The 17,609-nt window shown below is 41.6% G+C and overlaps 1 protein-coding gene across 1 annotated transcript; it reads right to left on the bottom strand.

The window, feature by feature from the left end:
• Positions 1-1,806: 1,806 nt before the first annotated feature.
• On the bottom strand, positions 1,807-17,226 carry glrbb (glycine receptor, beta b). The gene is made up of 10 exons (XM_088384926.1): positions 16,839-17,226; positions 13,927-14,070; positions 12,081-12,187; positions 10,955-11,022; positions 8,285-8,511; positions 7,668-7,750; positions 7,449-7,589; positions 6,601-6,753; positions 4,149-4,450; positions 1,807-3,045 (listed from the first exon to the last, which is right to left on the bottom strand). Exons 2-10 carry the CDS (start codon positions 14,049-14,051, stop codon positions 2,752-2,754), a joined length of 1,500 nt encoding a protein of 499 aa, XP_088241052.1. The 5' UTR covers positions 14,052-14,070; positions 16,839-17,226; the 3' UTR covers positions 1,807-2,751.
• Between the last annotated feature and the right edge of the window lie 383 nt (positions 17,227-17,609).

Here is a 17,609-nt window from a genome sequence, read left to right as displayed (position 1 = left end):
ATTGATGTTGTGAGAAGCTGGGTTAGTATAGTTGACGAAAACGGAAAAAATAACTTTTGTTAATGAAGTACTAATAAAGGGGGAAATGAGTCGCTAGGAAAAGGAAAGGAAGAAAAAAGGAAAGTAATGAAGAGGGAAAAATACAAAAGAACAAAATCAATTAAACAGCACAAATCACAAGAAAAAGGATCAGATAAAAAAAATATGGAAATATTGAGGGAGTGATACCCAAAAAGTGGAAGCAAAACAATAAAAAACAGTAAAAAAAACAAAAGTTGCAAAAAGAAAGCTGTTATAAAAGGGAAGACAAAAAAGATGAAATTTGAAAAGAGCCAAAGAAAATGTTTACAACTAGGTCAAGGGGAAAACATGCAAGAAAGTTAAGAAAACTAGAAGGAACAAAATAAATAAAAAGGAATATAAGTGGAGCAAAAGTAAACACGATATGGGAGAAAATGACAGACGGGAATAATAATAATGATAAAAAAAAAGACACACCGGATTGAAAGGGTGAAAACAAAAATCGACAAGAACAAAGTAGAAAATGAGGGTGAAGGGAACAAATAAACAGCACCTACTTTGTTCTCAACGCAACACCACATGCTTATTGCTTTTCGTACTGTACAGCGGCCATTGATACTTCAGATGAAGACAGTCGGTTCTGCCCACCATGGCTTGCATCCTGTCCTCCTGCAGGGCAGCGTCCTGGTGAGAGGTCGTGTTGGATTAGTGCTCACCCCGTGTGATATAGGTTAGCGCGCTAGGACGCTACAAACACACACACATACACACACACACGCTGGTACAACAATCTATGTTATGTGACCTCTCATATTGTTTAATGATCTTTGATGATCATTAACAAGATGCTGTTAAGTCAGAATTATAATTAGGCTTCAAACGATCCAGGAGCCAATGACCGATCGAGTTTAAAAAAAAAAAAAAAAAAAAAAAAGACAACCGATCGCTTATCAGAAAATAGACTTGTCCATTCATTCTATTTTAAGACCTTATTTGCTGTATAGTCGGCACCTGCTATTTGCAGGGCATTGGGACTGGCCCCGCCCCAAATAAAAGTGATGCCCAATCAAATGTGTTTGCAAAATAAATGATTAAAATTCTCCCAAAACTTTGATGAATATCAATAAACAAAAACACCCACAACACCCCCTCAAAAAAGATTTAAAAATACACGGAGAAAAAAAATAAACTGTACATGCTGAGAAACCTTGGATTATTAACCATGGCAGCAAAGAACATCATTGGAGTGAACGAGATTTTGTTTGTTTCAATGTCTTACTTTGTGCATCCTATCAATGACGTCATTGGTCGATCAGCAAATGACATGACAACCCATCACTGAAATTGCCAGCATCTTCACCACAGTTCCAGCTTCCAGGTTGGCCTCCACCTTTTTTCATTAAATACTGACAATCAATAAATGTTAGTGTGAATGACAGATGAGGAAAAGCGTTTGCCAGGAAAGAAAGGGGACAATACTCGGGTCTAAATTTCCAAAATTGAAACTAGCCGTATCGTGAAATCACCTTTTAGGATGAAGATCCACTGTATTCGAGCACCGTCCACATTTTATCTAAAGGAAACTTCAACTTGTAAGACCACTGGTACTGAAATAGAAGTTTAGTACATCCCCAGACTGTTTCAACCAATTAAAGATCACATTTACAAAAAATAATCACCTGATTATTTTTCTTTTCTGGTAATGGAAAGGAACATCAGTCCAGTGACCAAGAACTCAAACCATCAAATTTTCAGAGTCATATCAATGATAAGTATCCCGAAAGCTTTCGGTGTGCATCACGTTACGTGAAAAGTTGTCTTTTTATTACGCTTTTGCTTGCAACCCGCATACACAGGTGGAAAACATCACAGTGGAGGGGTGGCAGTGGGGCCTGTCACTCAAGAGCAAAAATATTAGGGAAACCCCCACCCGAGAAAAGTCATTTAAAATGCCTACTTTGATATTCTACTTATATGTTGACACATGCATGCGTTTCCCGGCTTTAAAAAACATGCAACGTAACAACGGAACGTTCTGCTTGAGAAACAAAATAAGCTCATGATAAATAGAAGCTATGTACATGTTATATATATTATATATGTATATAAATATATATAAACATATATTTATATATACTGTAAGCCAGGGGTGGGCAAACTTTTTTCCCCAATTTGCACATTTCATTTTCATTTACAGACACTGTCCCAGATGAGATGAAAAGAAAAGAACAATTTCATAAATGTTTGGAAAATACGTAAATTTGAAACTGAATTATAATTAATAAATACATGTAATTTAAATACACTTTTCAACAACTCAATGCACCAATTTAAAAAAGTGAATCTAATAAATATGACAATATGAATTGAGAGTAAAATTTTGGGTGTGGAAATTTTTTTTTGCTGAGTTTTGGTCGTGACTAAAAATGTGAAGTGCTGTGAATATTTTCCAGATGCACTGTAAATAATAGGCGGCCGAGATTACTAGCCACACTTTGCCCACCCCTGATAAAAACTCTTTTTTATAGAAGTGTGCATTTGGCAAAGCTGTTGACTAAATCATCAGTAGTGATGATAAATAACATTTAGATAAGATAAATAGATTATATAGTTTTAGTTTTGTACGAGTGGGATTAACACGCTTTTGATGGAAGGAAGCACCGTTGTTTTTTTTGTTTGTTTTGTTTTTTGGGGGGCATGGGTGGGAGGTCAGGACCTGGGTGTCGGCGATCACAAGTAACAGGACCAGTAGATGACGTTGAAGAAGAGGAAAGAGAAGGGGAAGAGGGCCCGGGCGTACAGGTCCACCCGCTTGGCGGCCGACGGAATGACAGGCTTGGGGGGAGGGGGTTTCTTGTTGTTCTTGGCCTGTGATTTGCCACCGGCGGCCGTGTCGATGGGCTTGCCGTAGCAGTCAAAGTTCGACAGCTCAAAGTCCCGCGGGAGCGAGCCCACGATGCTGAAGTCGTTGGTGCGCAGGTCCGACTTGGAGGTGCACACTTTCTTGCAGCGTGTCTCCGCCACCTGCAACCATGCACTGATGTCAATGTCTGTTAACATATGAGCTACTGAAAACTACTTTTATAAATTAGGGCTGAACAATTCATCAAATTCAAATCGACAATTGCAATATAGTGGATGACCATTTTTAAATCGCATAGGTAGTATTTGGGTGGTAAAAAAAAATCTGATATCTATTGAATTTGTGAAAAATGTCTCAATGGAGTAATTGACACTGGGCAGAGGGTAGACCTTTGGGGAACTCCATCTATGTACACTAATGCCAGTGACATTGTAGCCAATGGAATTGGCCATTTTTGTTCTTGGTATTTTCACCACCATCAGGATGCGGACCTCTCTCAAGGCCTGCCTGGTGAACAGCATGTAATCAGTGGAAGACATTAAACTCATTTGAGCTTCATTATGTTGATTTGCTTCCGACAAGCATCGCTCATTAAAGCACAATGGAAATGGTGTAATTCTCCTCGAAGAAGAATGAGGTGGACTCCTGAGGAGTATTCGTTTCCATTAGCGCACAATTGGATGGATAAATGACAAGCACGTGTCACACTTCAGTCACACAGACTGCACAGATTTTCTAATCCATTACATTTGACTGTTTTGCATTTAGATTACATCTGAGCCTCTTGTAACGAATCCTATGTAGAAGCTTTGCTTGGAACCCTAACCCTAGCTTTAAATGCAGCTTTGAAGCCTTAATGCCACTACTTTGTGAAGCTCCTAACCTGGTTTGCAATTGTCATTACAAATCCTAATTTGAAACCCTAAACTTGAAGCCCATACCTATACGAAACAAATTTGGAACCCGAGCTTGTGAGCCTAAACCTGGCTAGAAAGTTAAGGCTTAAAACACAAAAACTTGTTACTCCTAAAACCTCTTTTGAAACAGTAACATCAAACCCTAAATCTAGCTGAAACCCTGATTGGAGAACCTAACCTTTGCTTAAAATGACATTTATTTGGATAGCAGAATGACCTGAATCTAATTCTTGACTGTTTGGCTTGGCAGACATTTAGCTGTTGGGCTCTCGCCTGTTTTAGATTTTAGTTGCGTGAACGTGAAATATAACAACTCATTCGAGCAGGTGATAGCGTGATGTACTGACATGCAAGGTGCTGACATGGAGCGGCGTCCCCCCGGTTCCATTGACGGTGTTGTTCCTGGCGGCGGCGTTGGCAGCGCCCTTTCCCGCCGCCTTCTCCTTGGACGCGATCCTGGCCTTTTCGGCCTCAATGCGCTTAGGGCTGTTGAGCATGACCTGCACCACGGCGTACTCCACCAATGAGGCGAAGCCGAAGAGCAGGCAGGCGATCAGCCAGACGTCGATGGCCTTCACGTACGACACCTTGGGGAGCTCCGAAGCCAGTGATGTGCACTCGGAAGACAGTGACAGCACTGACAGGATGCCTACAGGTGGGAAAACAACATGGAAGACGTCACGCTTGGATGGTAACTTTTGCTTTATAAACTTAACTTGAAAACGATAGTTACTTAAACCTAACTAGACCAGTTGAAACACGAATTTACAACCCCAATCTAGACTTAAACACTAATCTGAAATATTTATCAGTACCCTGGTTTGAAATCATAACCTTGTCTTTAAACCATCATTTGAAACGCAAAGCCTGTTTTGAAACCACATGCATGAAACCTTCAGACTTGAACTCATAATTTGAAGCCCATCAACATAAACCCTATTCAGAACCCTCGTTTAAGTAACTTGGAAAAACTATAAATTGGCTTGTAGCCCTAATGTGAACCCCAAACACTTGCTTCAAACCCTGAATTGAAATCCAAACCCTTGTGTCAACCAATAATTTGAAATACTGACTTGAAATCTTAACCTTGGCTTCAAATCCACATTTAAAATCCTTAGCCTAGTTTGCAATCCTATCATACAGTTGTATCAAACATCCGAGCAATGGGATACAAATCTGATTTTTATGCATTGTGAACGTCATGCGGCCAAAGTTGTGTGAGCAACATTCATGGTTTATGTGAGCATACACTCGTGATTGTTCCTCTACTTGGACGGCCTCAAATAACCTGCTAATGTCTTTGTTGGGTGTAGCCAACCAGATTGCAGCATAGGTTTGCATTTTAACCCCCATTAACCAGAGTCACTCCCCTTCTATTAACAGAATGTTTCTGCTGGGACTCTAATAAATACATACAGTGAGCCCCCCCACCCATTATAGGGGCTTGTTTTAATCACACGGCAGCTTCTTTTCCATGTGCTTCAAGCAGGTGGCTACATTCCCTTAGTGCCCAAGTCCAACTTTGGACACACATACACAACCCCTCCCACACACAGACACACACACACAGCACGCGGAACAAAATGAGAGTGGCAGCACACACCTGAGTGTTGAGTGACCTGCAGTGATCCCATTTAGAGAGGAGCGAAGAGGACGCGTCCATGCGGAGTGGAGGTGATGATGACATGAGGGAGGTGATGATGGACGACTGGAGGTAGGATGGAGGACATCATGACAATGCAAGTCATGCACTACTACATACACGCCTGTGATGAAAGCCTTACTTTGAAATAGGTTGAAAATGTCATTTCAACCCCAATCCCTGGGTTCAAATGTGGTTTGAACTCAGGCTCAAAACCCTACTTTGAACCTTTACCTGTGGAACCTTGATTTGAAACACTAACCCGCACGTTTGATGACAACCTTGCTTTGAAATATTAATCATGGCGTGAAACCAAAATTCTAAACCGTACCTCAGTGGAGAAACCCTTGTTTAAAATCTTACCTCAGGCTTGAACTTGTTCTTTAAAATCCTAACCCTGACTTGGAAACTAGATTTGAAACCCTTACACTGGCTTGAAACCTTAACCTAAGCTTGACAACTTAATCTTTGCTCACAACCTCTGTTTGAAATTAGGAATGCAACAAGGTATAGGTATCGGGCCGATACGAGTCTAAATACCTTAGGTATCAGTTACTCGTGGACGCTGTCGATACCAGCCACCGATACTTAAGGCAAAATCAATTAAGTCCTCCTTGGCAGTAATTGGTGATGTATTGCGGTAGTCTGACACCTGATGTGCCTCAGTACACTGCATTTCCCCATATTCGTTGCTTGTGTTTCGTTTTGCTTTAGTTTTACTGTTGCTTTTGGAAGCCGTCTTATCGTCAACAAGACAATGTCGCGCTCCAGTTGCTGTTATCTTTTCAAGAATTCACCTGCCCCTGAAAGTGTGTATGTAGTCCTTGGCCTGCTTTGCTTTGTGAAGGACTTCAATCCCATCTGTCAAGCACATCTGTTACGTATTGATCAATGGCATCCGGAGGTGCGTGTATGCATGCCTGCGAGATAAAGTCCTTCATGGTGTCTAGGTGATTGATGGTGCGACATCAGGTATAAGAGAACTCAGTGATCCGCCAAAACACCCCACCCTACCCCACAAGATTTCTTTCTATTTAGTACACAGTGGGCATTCACACCTTATTTGTGCAAATGTTGCATTTTTGACAACCTTTGACTGTTCCCGCTGGGATACTTATTCATATTTTGTCAGCGACCTGGGAAAAGAGCCTCCTTACCCAACGGAACTCTGGCAGCGCTGGCGTCGGGGTTGATCCAGAAGGACAGCCAGGAGAGCACCACGATGAGTAGCGTGGGTGCGTAGACGCCCATCATGTAGAAGCCCACCTGTCGTCGCAGGGTGAAGATGACCTCCACGCACGTGTAGTAGCCTGCCGGATCACAAACCAGCTTTTTTAGGTATTACTGTAAAAAAATTGAGAACGCTCCTTGATTTACTATCAATGGTATCATTACCGTTGGAGTCAGGACTTTAACTTTTTTTTTTTTTGCATTTTGATCAATTACAGTGAAAAATAAATTGCACTTTTCTCTTCAACATGTCATTTTTTATTTTATATCCAGTGCTGCTGCTGCTGCTGCCTCACTCTTGGCTCATTCCTTTGAAACGTTATCATTATTGCCAAGACATTAACAAGTTAATTTAATGCGTTCATTTAAAAAATTATACATTTAATCTCATTTAGCTATAAGAAAACTACCACCGTTAATTATATATTAGATAAATGAGGGAGGCTCAATCCTAATACTTGACTTAAATAGAACATTTTTGACTCATTCTTTGCTAGAATTAGAGTGAACTAGAGACCTTGGAATAACGCATGTACGCGTGTACACTCTCCATTCTTTGGACTATGAATTCAGTGTACCTACATACTAAGGCGCCTCCACGTCTGGCCTTTATCATGTTGTCTGAAGTGTTCAAAGGGATGTTTGATGTAACATGAATCTCAAATCAGCCTTGTGCTCCCTCCCGCCTGTCTCAAACACACAGAGGCAATCTCTGTGTCTGGCCTTGTTGCCGTGGTAACCTGCCTCCACTGCAATGACAACATAACAGCGGTACCTGTCCCTGAGTAAAACTTGGTGCAGTTGCCGTAGTCTATGTCTTCCTGTCGGATGTCAAACTGGGGTAGGGCGATGGCGTCCATCTGCACGGGGTCCCCCGTCTGCCACATGAACTGCAGGTCGTCCGTGGTGTAGCCGACTGAAATGACACAAAATGTAGGTGTGTGCGGCTTTAAATGTTCCTTGCTTTTTTTTTTTTTTTTTGTGTGGGACTCACAGCTTTCCAGTTGCATTTTACACCTTTGAGTGTCCATGGGGAACAACGTCAGGTCTAGCGGACAAGACAGCGTGACGGACAACCTGCAGGTTGGAGGGAGACATTTTTAATGCCATCTCATTTGCGCCTAAGCAGGGGACTCATTTGTGAGAGATTAAGAGCGAGCATCTTCTAGATCAACAAACTATGAAATTACAGCCGCACATGATTACAACCTGTCTACAGACGCCTGGGGGAAATTATCCAACTACCTTATTGCTTTACTTTTAGATGTTGCAAGGATAATTGTGCACTACCACACAGTCAAGTTGACTCACTGAACAAACAGATTTATTAGAAAAATCGTCATAAAATTTGCAAGCAGTGAGAAATATTATGGTGAGTCCTCCAAATGATCATTTGAAGCGGTGCTTCACCAACTTTAGGCATAGGCAAAAAAAAGATTCACAATTTTACCCTTTTAGGATACTAATAATTGCTGCATCAAACCAAAAAGGCCAAATTCATGTGCAATTTCAGACTTTTTCATGTCCTGTTATGAAAGAAGCACTTAGCCAAGTTCACACTGATCAGTAAAACATACGATTCCATTCCTATAACTATTAAAATTGAAATACCTCATACTGATGAGCACGTCACCGTTGCGGAAGATGAAGAGGAGAATGTTCTCCTGCGTGACATCGTGGAAGTTGGCGCTCTTCTCGTTGGCAAAGAACAGGTCTGGCTTCCAGAGGCATTTGAACATCTTGGGATCCACGGTCAACGAGTCGGACTTGAAGTCCTGCGGCAGTTTGAGCCGCGGATCGTTCCAGCGCTGCCGTAGGAAGATGTTGATTCGGTAGTCCTGCGGATAATTGCATGCATCTTCTGGTTATCTCTACTGGGCAATATGGCCACGTCCTAACTAACAATAGGAGCAATTGCAATCATTACAGAACATTGACATTGGAGTTTATTAATTGCGATTGACTGTTAGCTGTTGCATTAAGTTCGATTGTGCAAAGTGGCGGAATGAATAAAAAACTGTCAAGGAGAGACATCGTATTAGTTGAGAGTATTTCAGTTGAATCGGTAAAGGCTAATTAATCCACTGGCATAGACATTTAAATGAACGAAATAAAACTAAACTCAAAGCCATTCCATGTAAAACATCAGCAATATTATTTTTCTATGCACTATTTTGCATCTAACGCTGACATGAAATTTGCCCAAAAAATGTTAACTTAATTCATATTTGTTTTATCACTATTTATTTAATCAATTTGGCTTTTCTAATGGAGTATATAATTGACCTAAAAAAAAAAACAATGTGCGATGAAAAAGCAGACATTTTTTAAATCCGCATCAAAATAGTTTTAAGCCACAGAACATAATCCATCTCTGGAAAAAAATTGCTGTTGACCAGTGTAATCGTTAGTTGCATCCCTAATTTCTAGTCACTATTTATTTCGACTTCGTAAAGTGGCGGTTCCTATGAATAACGGGCAAGTAACGCTCACATTGCAAAAAACGCCCTGAGTCAAAGGCCTCGTGGACGCATGCGTTTCAAACTATCTTCACCTGCTGTCGAGCTTTGATCGCATCACGTGACCACCGTGGCAAAAATTGCCTAAATGTGCATACGTACGTACATAGATTGTCTTGTGAAGTCAACCCTGCACAAACACACACACTCACACACACACTGCTGACTTCATAGAAGCCCCGCAGCTGCACACCAGACGGCCTCTTCACATGCACACACATAACCCCTAACAAGCTGGACCTCGGTTCTGTCCTTCCTGCTGCGGGCCAATGCTACTACCAGGGGAACACACACACACAAACACATACACACACACATGCATACAGAAAAAGAGGGTGACGATGTGCTTTTCTATTCATGTTTGGCCCGTTATTGTGAATTGATTGAAAGTGACGAGAGCTCGAAACACACAAGACCTTTTTTGGACCTCACTAGGCTGTTTCGACCTCCCGTGAACCCAAAGTGGAGTATTGTGACTATTGCGCCACCTGTTGCTTTGTGATGAGCTTGACAGGCTGGATGCACAATCACAAGGATTTTGGAGCAGGGAGTCCTGTTTTTCTTCGATGTGTGTTTAGTGTTTCGTTTTAATACTTTCACATTTCAATTTTTTGGCTCTGTCAGCCACATACTCTTGCATCCCCTGCCCAGCTATCTCTCATCGCCACAATTTGTCTGTTTTCTTCTTTGGCTTGTCAGGTCTTTGTTGTGTGCTTGTTGTAAGTAGTGTCATTTCAGGTTTTTTTTAGAGATAAAACAGAGGAATAAAGAATACTTTGTCTCATGTTAGGCTGTTACATGAAACCGCTTCAAAGAATTGAGTCGGCGTGCCAAAACTGTAAGTATGTTTCTCCTTTCGAGAGATTTCAAAGACATGCTGTCATTTCTTCAGGTCCACTCAGGGGCTGCTCTGACACACCTTTCGCCTTTGTACAAAGGAGCAAGCCATGGAACTCAATCTTTTCTTTGGCTCGGAGTCAAGCTTCCCTTCTGGAGGGATTTAACACAGCCAGCAAATCGCTAAATTGAGGCGGTGTAAAAGAAAAACAACTGCCACAGCGTGGAATTAGTCATCCTCGGAGCAAAAAATAGATGTGCTAACGGCAGCATGGGGGGTGTGAAGAATGGGAAGAGGGTTGTCGTGACATTGCAGACCCAACAGAGGAAAACAAGGGGAGGATGGAAAGCTCATATCTTGAGGGTTTCGGACTCTTTTGGGTGTTAAATCTATTTTCCTATCTTTTGAAGGTAGAGGTCTGTCCATGTGTAAGGAATTTCTGCAAAATCACTGTGTCAAAGCGTACGCAGTTGCAGTTGTCACTGCACCTCTGTCATAATGGTAACGAAACCTTCTTAAATTCCCGGATATTTGTTGGTCTTGCAGATTGAGAACTTGCTGCTGAAGAGCAAAATTCACAGCAGGTGTTGGATCTGCAAATAGTTCAGTTTGAGGTCAAATTACTTTTCCTTGAAAGGTTAACTTTTAGTGCATTTCAGGTTCACCCCAAAAGTCCAATACAATTGATTTTTGTGAGTAGGCAAACATACGTATGTCTACTGTAAGACCTTTTTGCAGCTATTGTTTCCTGACGCACTGTCCTTGAGTCCCATCTCTTCATTAGCATTCCAAGTGTGCTTCCTTTATCAGAAATGAAGCCATCCATTGAGCAAGGGCGTGGGAATTTGACCTCACACTTGCCCGCAATAAAGCACTTTTCAGGCCCAACTGAGTGAAATATGGCTCGACAAGATGAATGCTCACCATGGTCGTCTCTTGGATGGAGCCGAAGCTGTTGATGAAAATGTTCACTCGGTCTTCCACGGGTATTCCTGCGTTTGAAACAAAAGATGGCATCAGTGAGGTCATGTGGTTTGCTTTTAGATATGTTCTAGTAGCTTGAAATCCTGATCAAAGCAAGATGTTTTATAAGCATCGGTCAAAGGAATGCACAGTTTTTTGAGGGATCATGACACGCTGCTAATGGATGACTTTGGAGGAGGGGGGGTCACTGGAATGGAGAGCAGATGTTTTGCTCGCGGATTAGGTTGGCGGAAGCATGGGCCCGCCGACAAGTCTTGTCAAGGACAGAGAGTATCAGAGGATTGACCCGAAGACGACCGTTGAGGGCATCAGTCAAACACTTGCTAGTTTTTCTGGGACGTTCGTGGTTGGCGGCTAAAAGTTCATCGAACCGCACACTGTGAAAAGTTGTTTTTATGACGAATTATTTTGAAAATTAATTGGCTTCACCCCTCAATGGAGACCTTGCACCACCAATTTTGACAAGGAGTTGGCTTTACAATAATGATAGATCCAAAGATGACAAGGAAAGAAGGTAATGTATGTACCCATTGTGAAATCAGAATCGCCATGGGACATTAAACTGGTGAATTTTAGAGCGACATTTTTTTTTAAATATGAATAACTGCACTTTGTAAAACTGTAAATGCATACAGTGAAGACATTTAAAGTGTTTTTGCCACATTTGCTTTGACTGAATGACTATTGGGGCACTCCTTATGGTGTGCACGCCCTGGCCACCCGAGGGCAGTACAAGAAAGACATTGATGTCGATAAAAATAATAACAGTCATAATAATGTTACAAAAAGCAATTAGAGAAAGATTTGCAAAATAAAAATGTAATGAGCTATAACAAGGAGAATCTGATCTGAAAATGTGACGCTGACCATCTTGAAAAATTCATTTTCACTCCATCACGTTCGAGCTGAAGACATCTCTGAGCACTCGGGCTCTCGTGAACACGCGCTTGGAGTGAGAATGAATCCAGAGGAAGACGTTGTGAAATTAGCATGACACCGGCAATCTGGCGGCCTTCGTAAAAGCCAGACAGACAGATGGCGGAGATGAAGAGGCATTCAGACTTACCTTTGAAGTTGGGCCGTATTCTGGGATCGTAGCTGATCAGTAACCTGTTCAAGATGTTACTGGTGGAATTGGCAGGCACGCGGGCCAGATCCTCGGATGACAGTTGCCTGCAAAAAAGAAAACCAAGAGAGAATAGGGCCGTCACATTCCAGCTCTCCACTCTGATTCAATTAGACCTTCAGGAGGGAGTACCAGTGGTGGATTCCATTAGCGTCTGGCTGAAAGGCGACCACCCAAACAATGGGAACGGACATCAACAAGCATGATCTGTCCTCCACTAGAGAATATCTGGATAACATAAATAAAATCTGACTAACCGTGTCTAAATTAAACTACGTCTACTATATATTTAGAATGTCCTATATACAGTAGAAAAATAAAATAAAAATATAATAGTATAATATAAAAATAAAATCCAGGCTTCTACTGTCTCAATGGCCACTTGCCTTTTGGCAACATTAGTAATTGAAAAGATACAATTCAATACATCTTCTTCAAGAGATTTCATCATGTGTATCTGATGTGAAAGCAGATGACAAATTAGTATGTGGAATCGAATAACCACTTTCTGAGTCACTTGATCTGATTGATGTTCTGATCCGTGCTTATCAAGAATCTACACGTCCCCCAAAAAAATCCTCTTTTTCTTTTGAAGCTAGCCGCTGCAGCAACATATAAAGAGGGTGCGGATGTTTGGGATGTTTGGATGGCGGAGGCGGAGAGGCAGCAGAAGCAGGTCTGGCAGGAGAGCAGAGAAGAGAAAGCTTCCCCCCCCGTGGGTGGCAATGAAAGCTCCTGCCAAGAATCCTCGCACCCCCCCTTCTCCGAGCACTTTACATGTCATTATATAAACGTTATCCCGCACACAAAATCGGTGTGAGCGCTCTGCAGGAATGTTGCGCACTGTGTGTGTGTTGTTGCCATGATCAAAGTAAAACACATAATTCCCCTTCGATAAACCCCCCCCCAGCCTCACTCATATAACAAGCACTGCAGCTAAAGTGGAACCAAGTGGCTCCACAAAAGACGTGAAGAATGTCATACAGCTTACACTACATTTGTTACCATTTAAGGCAGCTTTTCGATATACCGTGTACACAGTATACTTATGGCAGACACATCTATATAATCCGCGGGGCCTGTTGGAAAATTGATGAGCCATTGGCTGCTTTAGTTGGTCAAACAAAAGATGTCAGATTCTTCCATTCATTCTTCCAACACGTCATTGCCAGGCTCTTTGGGAGACAACTTTTACTTCATGGAAAATAGCAAGTCACGTCAAGCTGTGTGAGCTTTTTTTTTTTTTTATCATTTCAAACTCATTTTGCACTGAAAAATAAATGCATGACAAATTGTTGGATTGTTTTTCTTTAAAATGGACTGGATGACTTTCTCAAATTTTTTATGCTTCCAACTAAGATCCTTGAAATGTCACTTCAGTCCCCTTCCTTGACACCAATGTACAGGATTCCTATGAGACGCCATCTTGTGGCATCTTGGAATGGTTCAGAAAAAGCGAAAAACTGCGACAAGGTGAGTATTTTTATTTAGCGAATAACTGGGGATGGGTGCCAAAGGAAAAAATCTTAAATGGGTGAATTTATGCATCATAAACGGCGATTATTGCTGTGGTCATTTTATTTATTTTTTCTACATTTACTGGTCACACACTGTAATATACTGGTAAAACTAGATCACCCCCTTCCACCATCTGCAGTTAAGTCAACAAGACCCCTGGCCACAATTTGTTAGAACTTGTAGAGTACAACTAAAAAAATTAATCCAACTTATAGATGCAGCAAGTTCTACGTTTTATTTTGCTTGTGTGTTTGCTTGCTGTACTTACGACGGGCAGTAAACCTGCTTCCCTTTCTTCTTGCCCTTCTTGGTTCCCTTCTCTTTGGTAGACACTCCTTGGAGGCAAACGCACAACACCAGAAGGAAGACCATCAGCTTCTTCTGGACACCCATCTTGCGTGTCGAGTGGAGCCTGACCGGGTACCAAAATACAAATTAGGACCTTTTAAAACCATCTCAAGGTGGAGGACAAATCAAACAGTGATATGATCTCCACATCCACACAGCCAACCTTGTGCCCCAAGCTAGAGATGACAAACACAGCATATCTATTAAAGGCTAGTTGATGTATGCAGCAATAGGAGTCATAAATCAACCGTGTGATGTAGTCGCCATACATTATCGTGATGTCGCAGCCAAACTTGCATCCCGCGCATTAAGTATCACAGTTTACTGTCTAGACTCCAGACGGACTCTCTTGGCCTGGACCTTTTTCACAACCTCCTTGCTGCTCGTTCATCATTATATTCATAAGTGCACGTCGTGGCCATTGCCCAGCTCAACACCTTTTAATTCTGCCGCTCCTCAGCTAGGTCATTGCCGTTTCATTAATTAGGACAGGAGTTGGAGCTGTCTTTCTAGTACTGACCTCCATTGAGGTGAAACGTGGTAAATCTGTAGCAGAATGGTTTCCTTGGCTCGTTAGGTAGTTTTCCTTATTAGCTTATTAGCATCTGTTCCTTTTTACTTATGTTGCAGGTACCACAGAGAGGTGACATGATTCTTCTTCATCTTTCATATATGCATTCCTTTCACATGTTCCCCACTGAGACACCTAATGACTGAAATGCCTCATATTATGAGCTACATTCAAGTGAAATGTGTGGCAAGACTGCTAGAAAAGTTACAGGTGAACGTTAAAATGTAAGTAATGACAAGTTGTGTCAAGAACAGATTTTCAATGCTGACCTGATGTTTTACTCCAAAAAAAATAATATTTGAGTGTGCTATGTTTAAGGTAAGCTCTCAAAGTTCATAGAATTAAAGGAGACACAGTATTCCCTATAAACTACTTTTAATTTATTAATAAAAAAGTAGCAGCCCAAATATTGACTAATTGATCATTCCCAGATAAACTCAATAAAAGGCAGTGTTGCATTCAGGCTTTCAATTAGGAAACAATGATTGCTTTGTTGTCAACATCAGCCAATGCCGGTAATAGAGTGCACTTCATAGAAAGAAAGACACTGTTGACAAATCATTAAAACGTCGCTGGACATGCCTTCAAGCCTGCGAGCCAAGCAGAAATCTTTCACAAGTGACTTTGCCTCTAGCTGAAGTCGTCTCTCTGCGACCAATGAACAAGATCGCCCTCGTTCTGTTTGATCCCGTCAGTGTTTCTAGAGCTGACTGGGTCACACAGAGTGACAGACAGACATGTATGAGCTGTATAAAGACTTCAAGGTCAATAACATATCACCACATTGATACCACATGGGGAAAAGAGCTACTGCAAACATTAATAGTTAATGGACACTTGCACTCCCATCTGTTCAGTATAGGTGCCATTTACTGGGGATTATTTGGATGAATTTGTTTGTAGAATTTTTCTAAATATGAGCCCTTGAATTCAACCAAAAGGCAGACTTCCTGTTTAGTTTTTTTGTAAATCCTACTATGACTCCAAGACTGTTCACCAAAACCAAATAATATTAAAGCTGCCAGCAAATGGGCCCTTGCACCCTATTTTTTATGACAAATCCTTAAAATGATCATCAAATTTTGATGCAATGCAGTGACTGCATTATACACCATTGGCAAAAAAAACCCTTTCCGATTCAGTATTGCACATCTGTGTCGACCGTCAGACCAAAATGTTCAATTAAGGATGCGCAATGTCACTTTTTTAGTGCCATACGTAAGATTGAACATGATCAAACATGATAGTTTTTTTAAAGTAATCAAAAATATTGCCTCATTAAAATCAATATAAATAAACGATATTAGTGATAGGCGAGTAACGATACCATTAGCAGTGCCCATACTAGCCTTATTTCAAGGCATCATACTCAAGATATCTGTATTGGCCGCGCTTTTACTGAATGTTTTAGGATCAGGAACTAGATATTAGTAGAGTACAAATTGCCTCTAATTTTGTGCAATTCTAAGAAAAGGTGATATATTGGGATATACATATATAGGGCTTACTTTAAAATGATCTGGCATTTTTTATTGGGGAATTTTTCTGTATCAAAATTACTATTTGTCAGTGCTTGCTATCAGCATCAGTGAATACTCGTACTGGTATCGGTCCGGAAAAAAAATGACATTGAACAGTCCCAATAAATATAATTAAAATATACAAGAAGAGATCCATTCACATTGCCATTTGACAGACAAGAAGCACAGAGTACCATAATAAGTTATATTGATTATTTGTGGTCTATATTACTTATAAAGGAAATTATAAAAAATAATTTGGGTGCTTGTGCTAGTGCTTCCAAATAAAGCATACATTTAATACAGTTAATATGCAAGTTACTCTGTTGCAAAAATATTAGGCACACCTCTCAGTGACAAAACTCTGCCATGTACTGGAGGAGCATATTGTGTACATTTTGGACCTTGACGGAGGTCAACTCTCAAGTGCCTTTCCAGTCAAGTCACACGGCTCTTAGATTAGCTTGAGCAAGTGTACTTAATGTCATGACCAGCTTGGGTAGAACTAAACAAACGAAAAACCACCATTACAAGTGCACACGTGCAACAGGGGCTGCTGCATTGGAGACCAAACAGCGACCACCATGTTGGGGAGGGATGAGAGTGGAGAGGGGTGGGATGCCAACACACGCAAAGACGTACACAAGGATCGCCCCCTCCCTCTCTAAAATGGCGGCCAGCAAGCGTCACCAACGTAAACATTACGAGCATTACGTCAAGACATTTAGTCGGATTCGTCACCTGTCAGACGTTTGACGAAAAACTCCCCTCCGGACCAACCGGCGAAAGCTTGATGGGGCTAATCGTTGTTAACGGCGCCTTCCCGACCAGCCGCTGCCGCTCCTTTCCATCCTCCTTCCCCCGAGGGGGCTTTAAAGCGTCCTTCTTCCAGCAAGCTTGTCTTTAAAGGAGGGTCACATCATCGCGCCTAAACGGCATCTTGGCTGCGTTACCGCTGTGTTGTTTTGGTTCTTGTTGGTTTTTTAGAGGGGTGGATCAATTTGGGCAGGTCAAGGAAGACCAAGATGGAGGCTTCACCGGATGGTTCGCGCGCGCGCATCTGTCATGCATCATGCGCAGTCCCGGCTGCGCAGAAGACCGCGTCCCATCAGCACCACGGAGAGAGAACGCGCCTCTGGCCCCGCCCCCTCATGCGTTCCCGCTGCTGCGAGGTGATCACGGGACTCGCTGAGGACGAATCACTTAGCGAGACACGGACGCACTCCACGGTTGCTTCAGGCATGTCACGGAAGCTAGTCATGGATTCCGTGCTGAAAACAGATTCATTGGATCATACATAATGTATTCATTGGTGTGTTCATGTGGATTTGATATATACATTGGACTTTGACATATAAACACGTTTGGAAGAGTCACTCAGGTGTTTTGTGAGGAAAACTTGTAGTTTCGAATTGCCCCTGAAGGTGACACCTGCCGACAGTACATAACAATAATAATAAATATAATTAAAAATAATAATAATAATTAACATGTAAAATATGGAATTATTTG

The sequence above is a fragment of the Syngnathus floridae genome, chromosome 1 (genome assembly GCF_059516105.1).
Source record: "Syngnathus floridae isolate MCC-2025c chromosome 1, RoL_Sflo_1.0, whole genome shotgun sequence".
Classification (NCBI taxonomy): Eukaryota; Metazoa; Chordata; class Actinopteri; order Syngnathiformes; family Syngnathidae; genus Syngnathus; species Syngnathus floridae.
The sequence above is the reverse complement of the archived record's forward strand: the minus strand, read 5'-3'. Positions and strand labels throughout refer to the sequence as shown.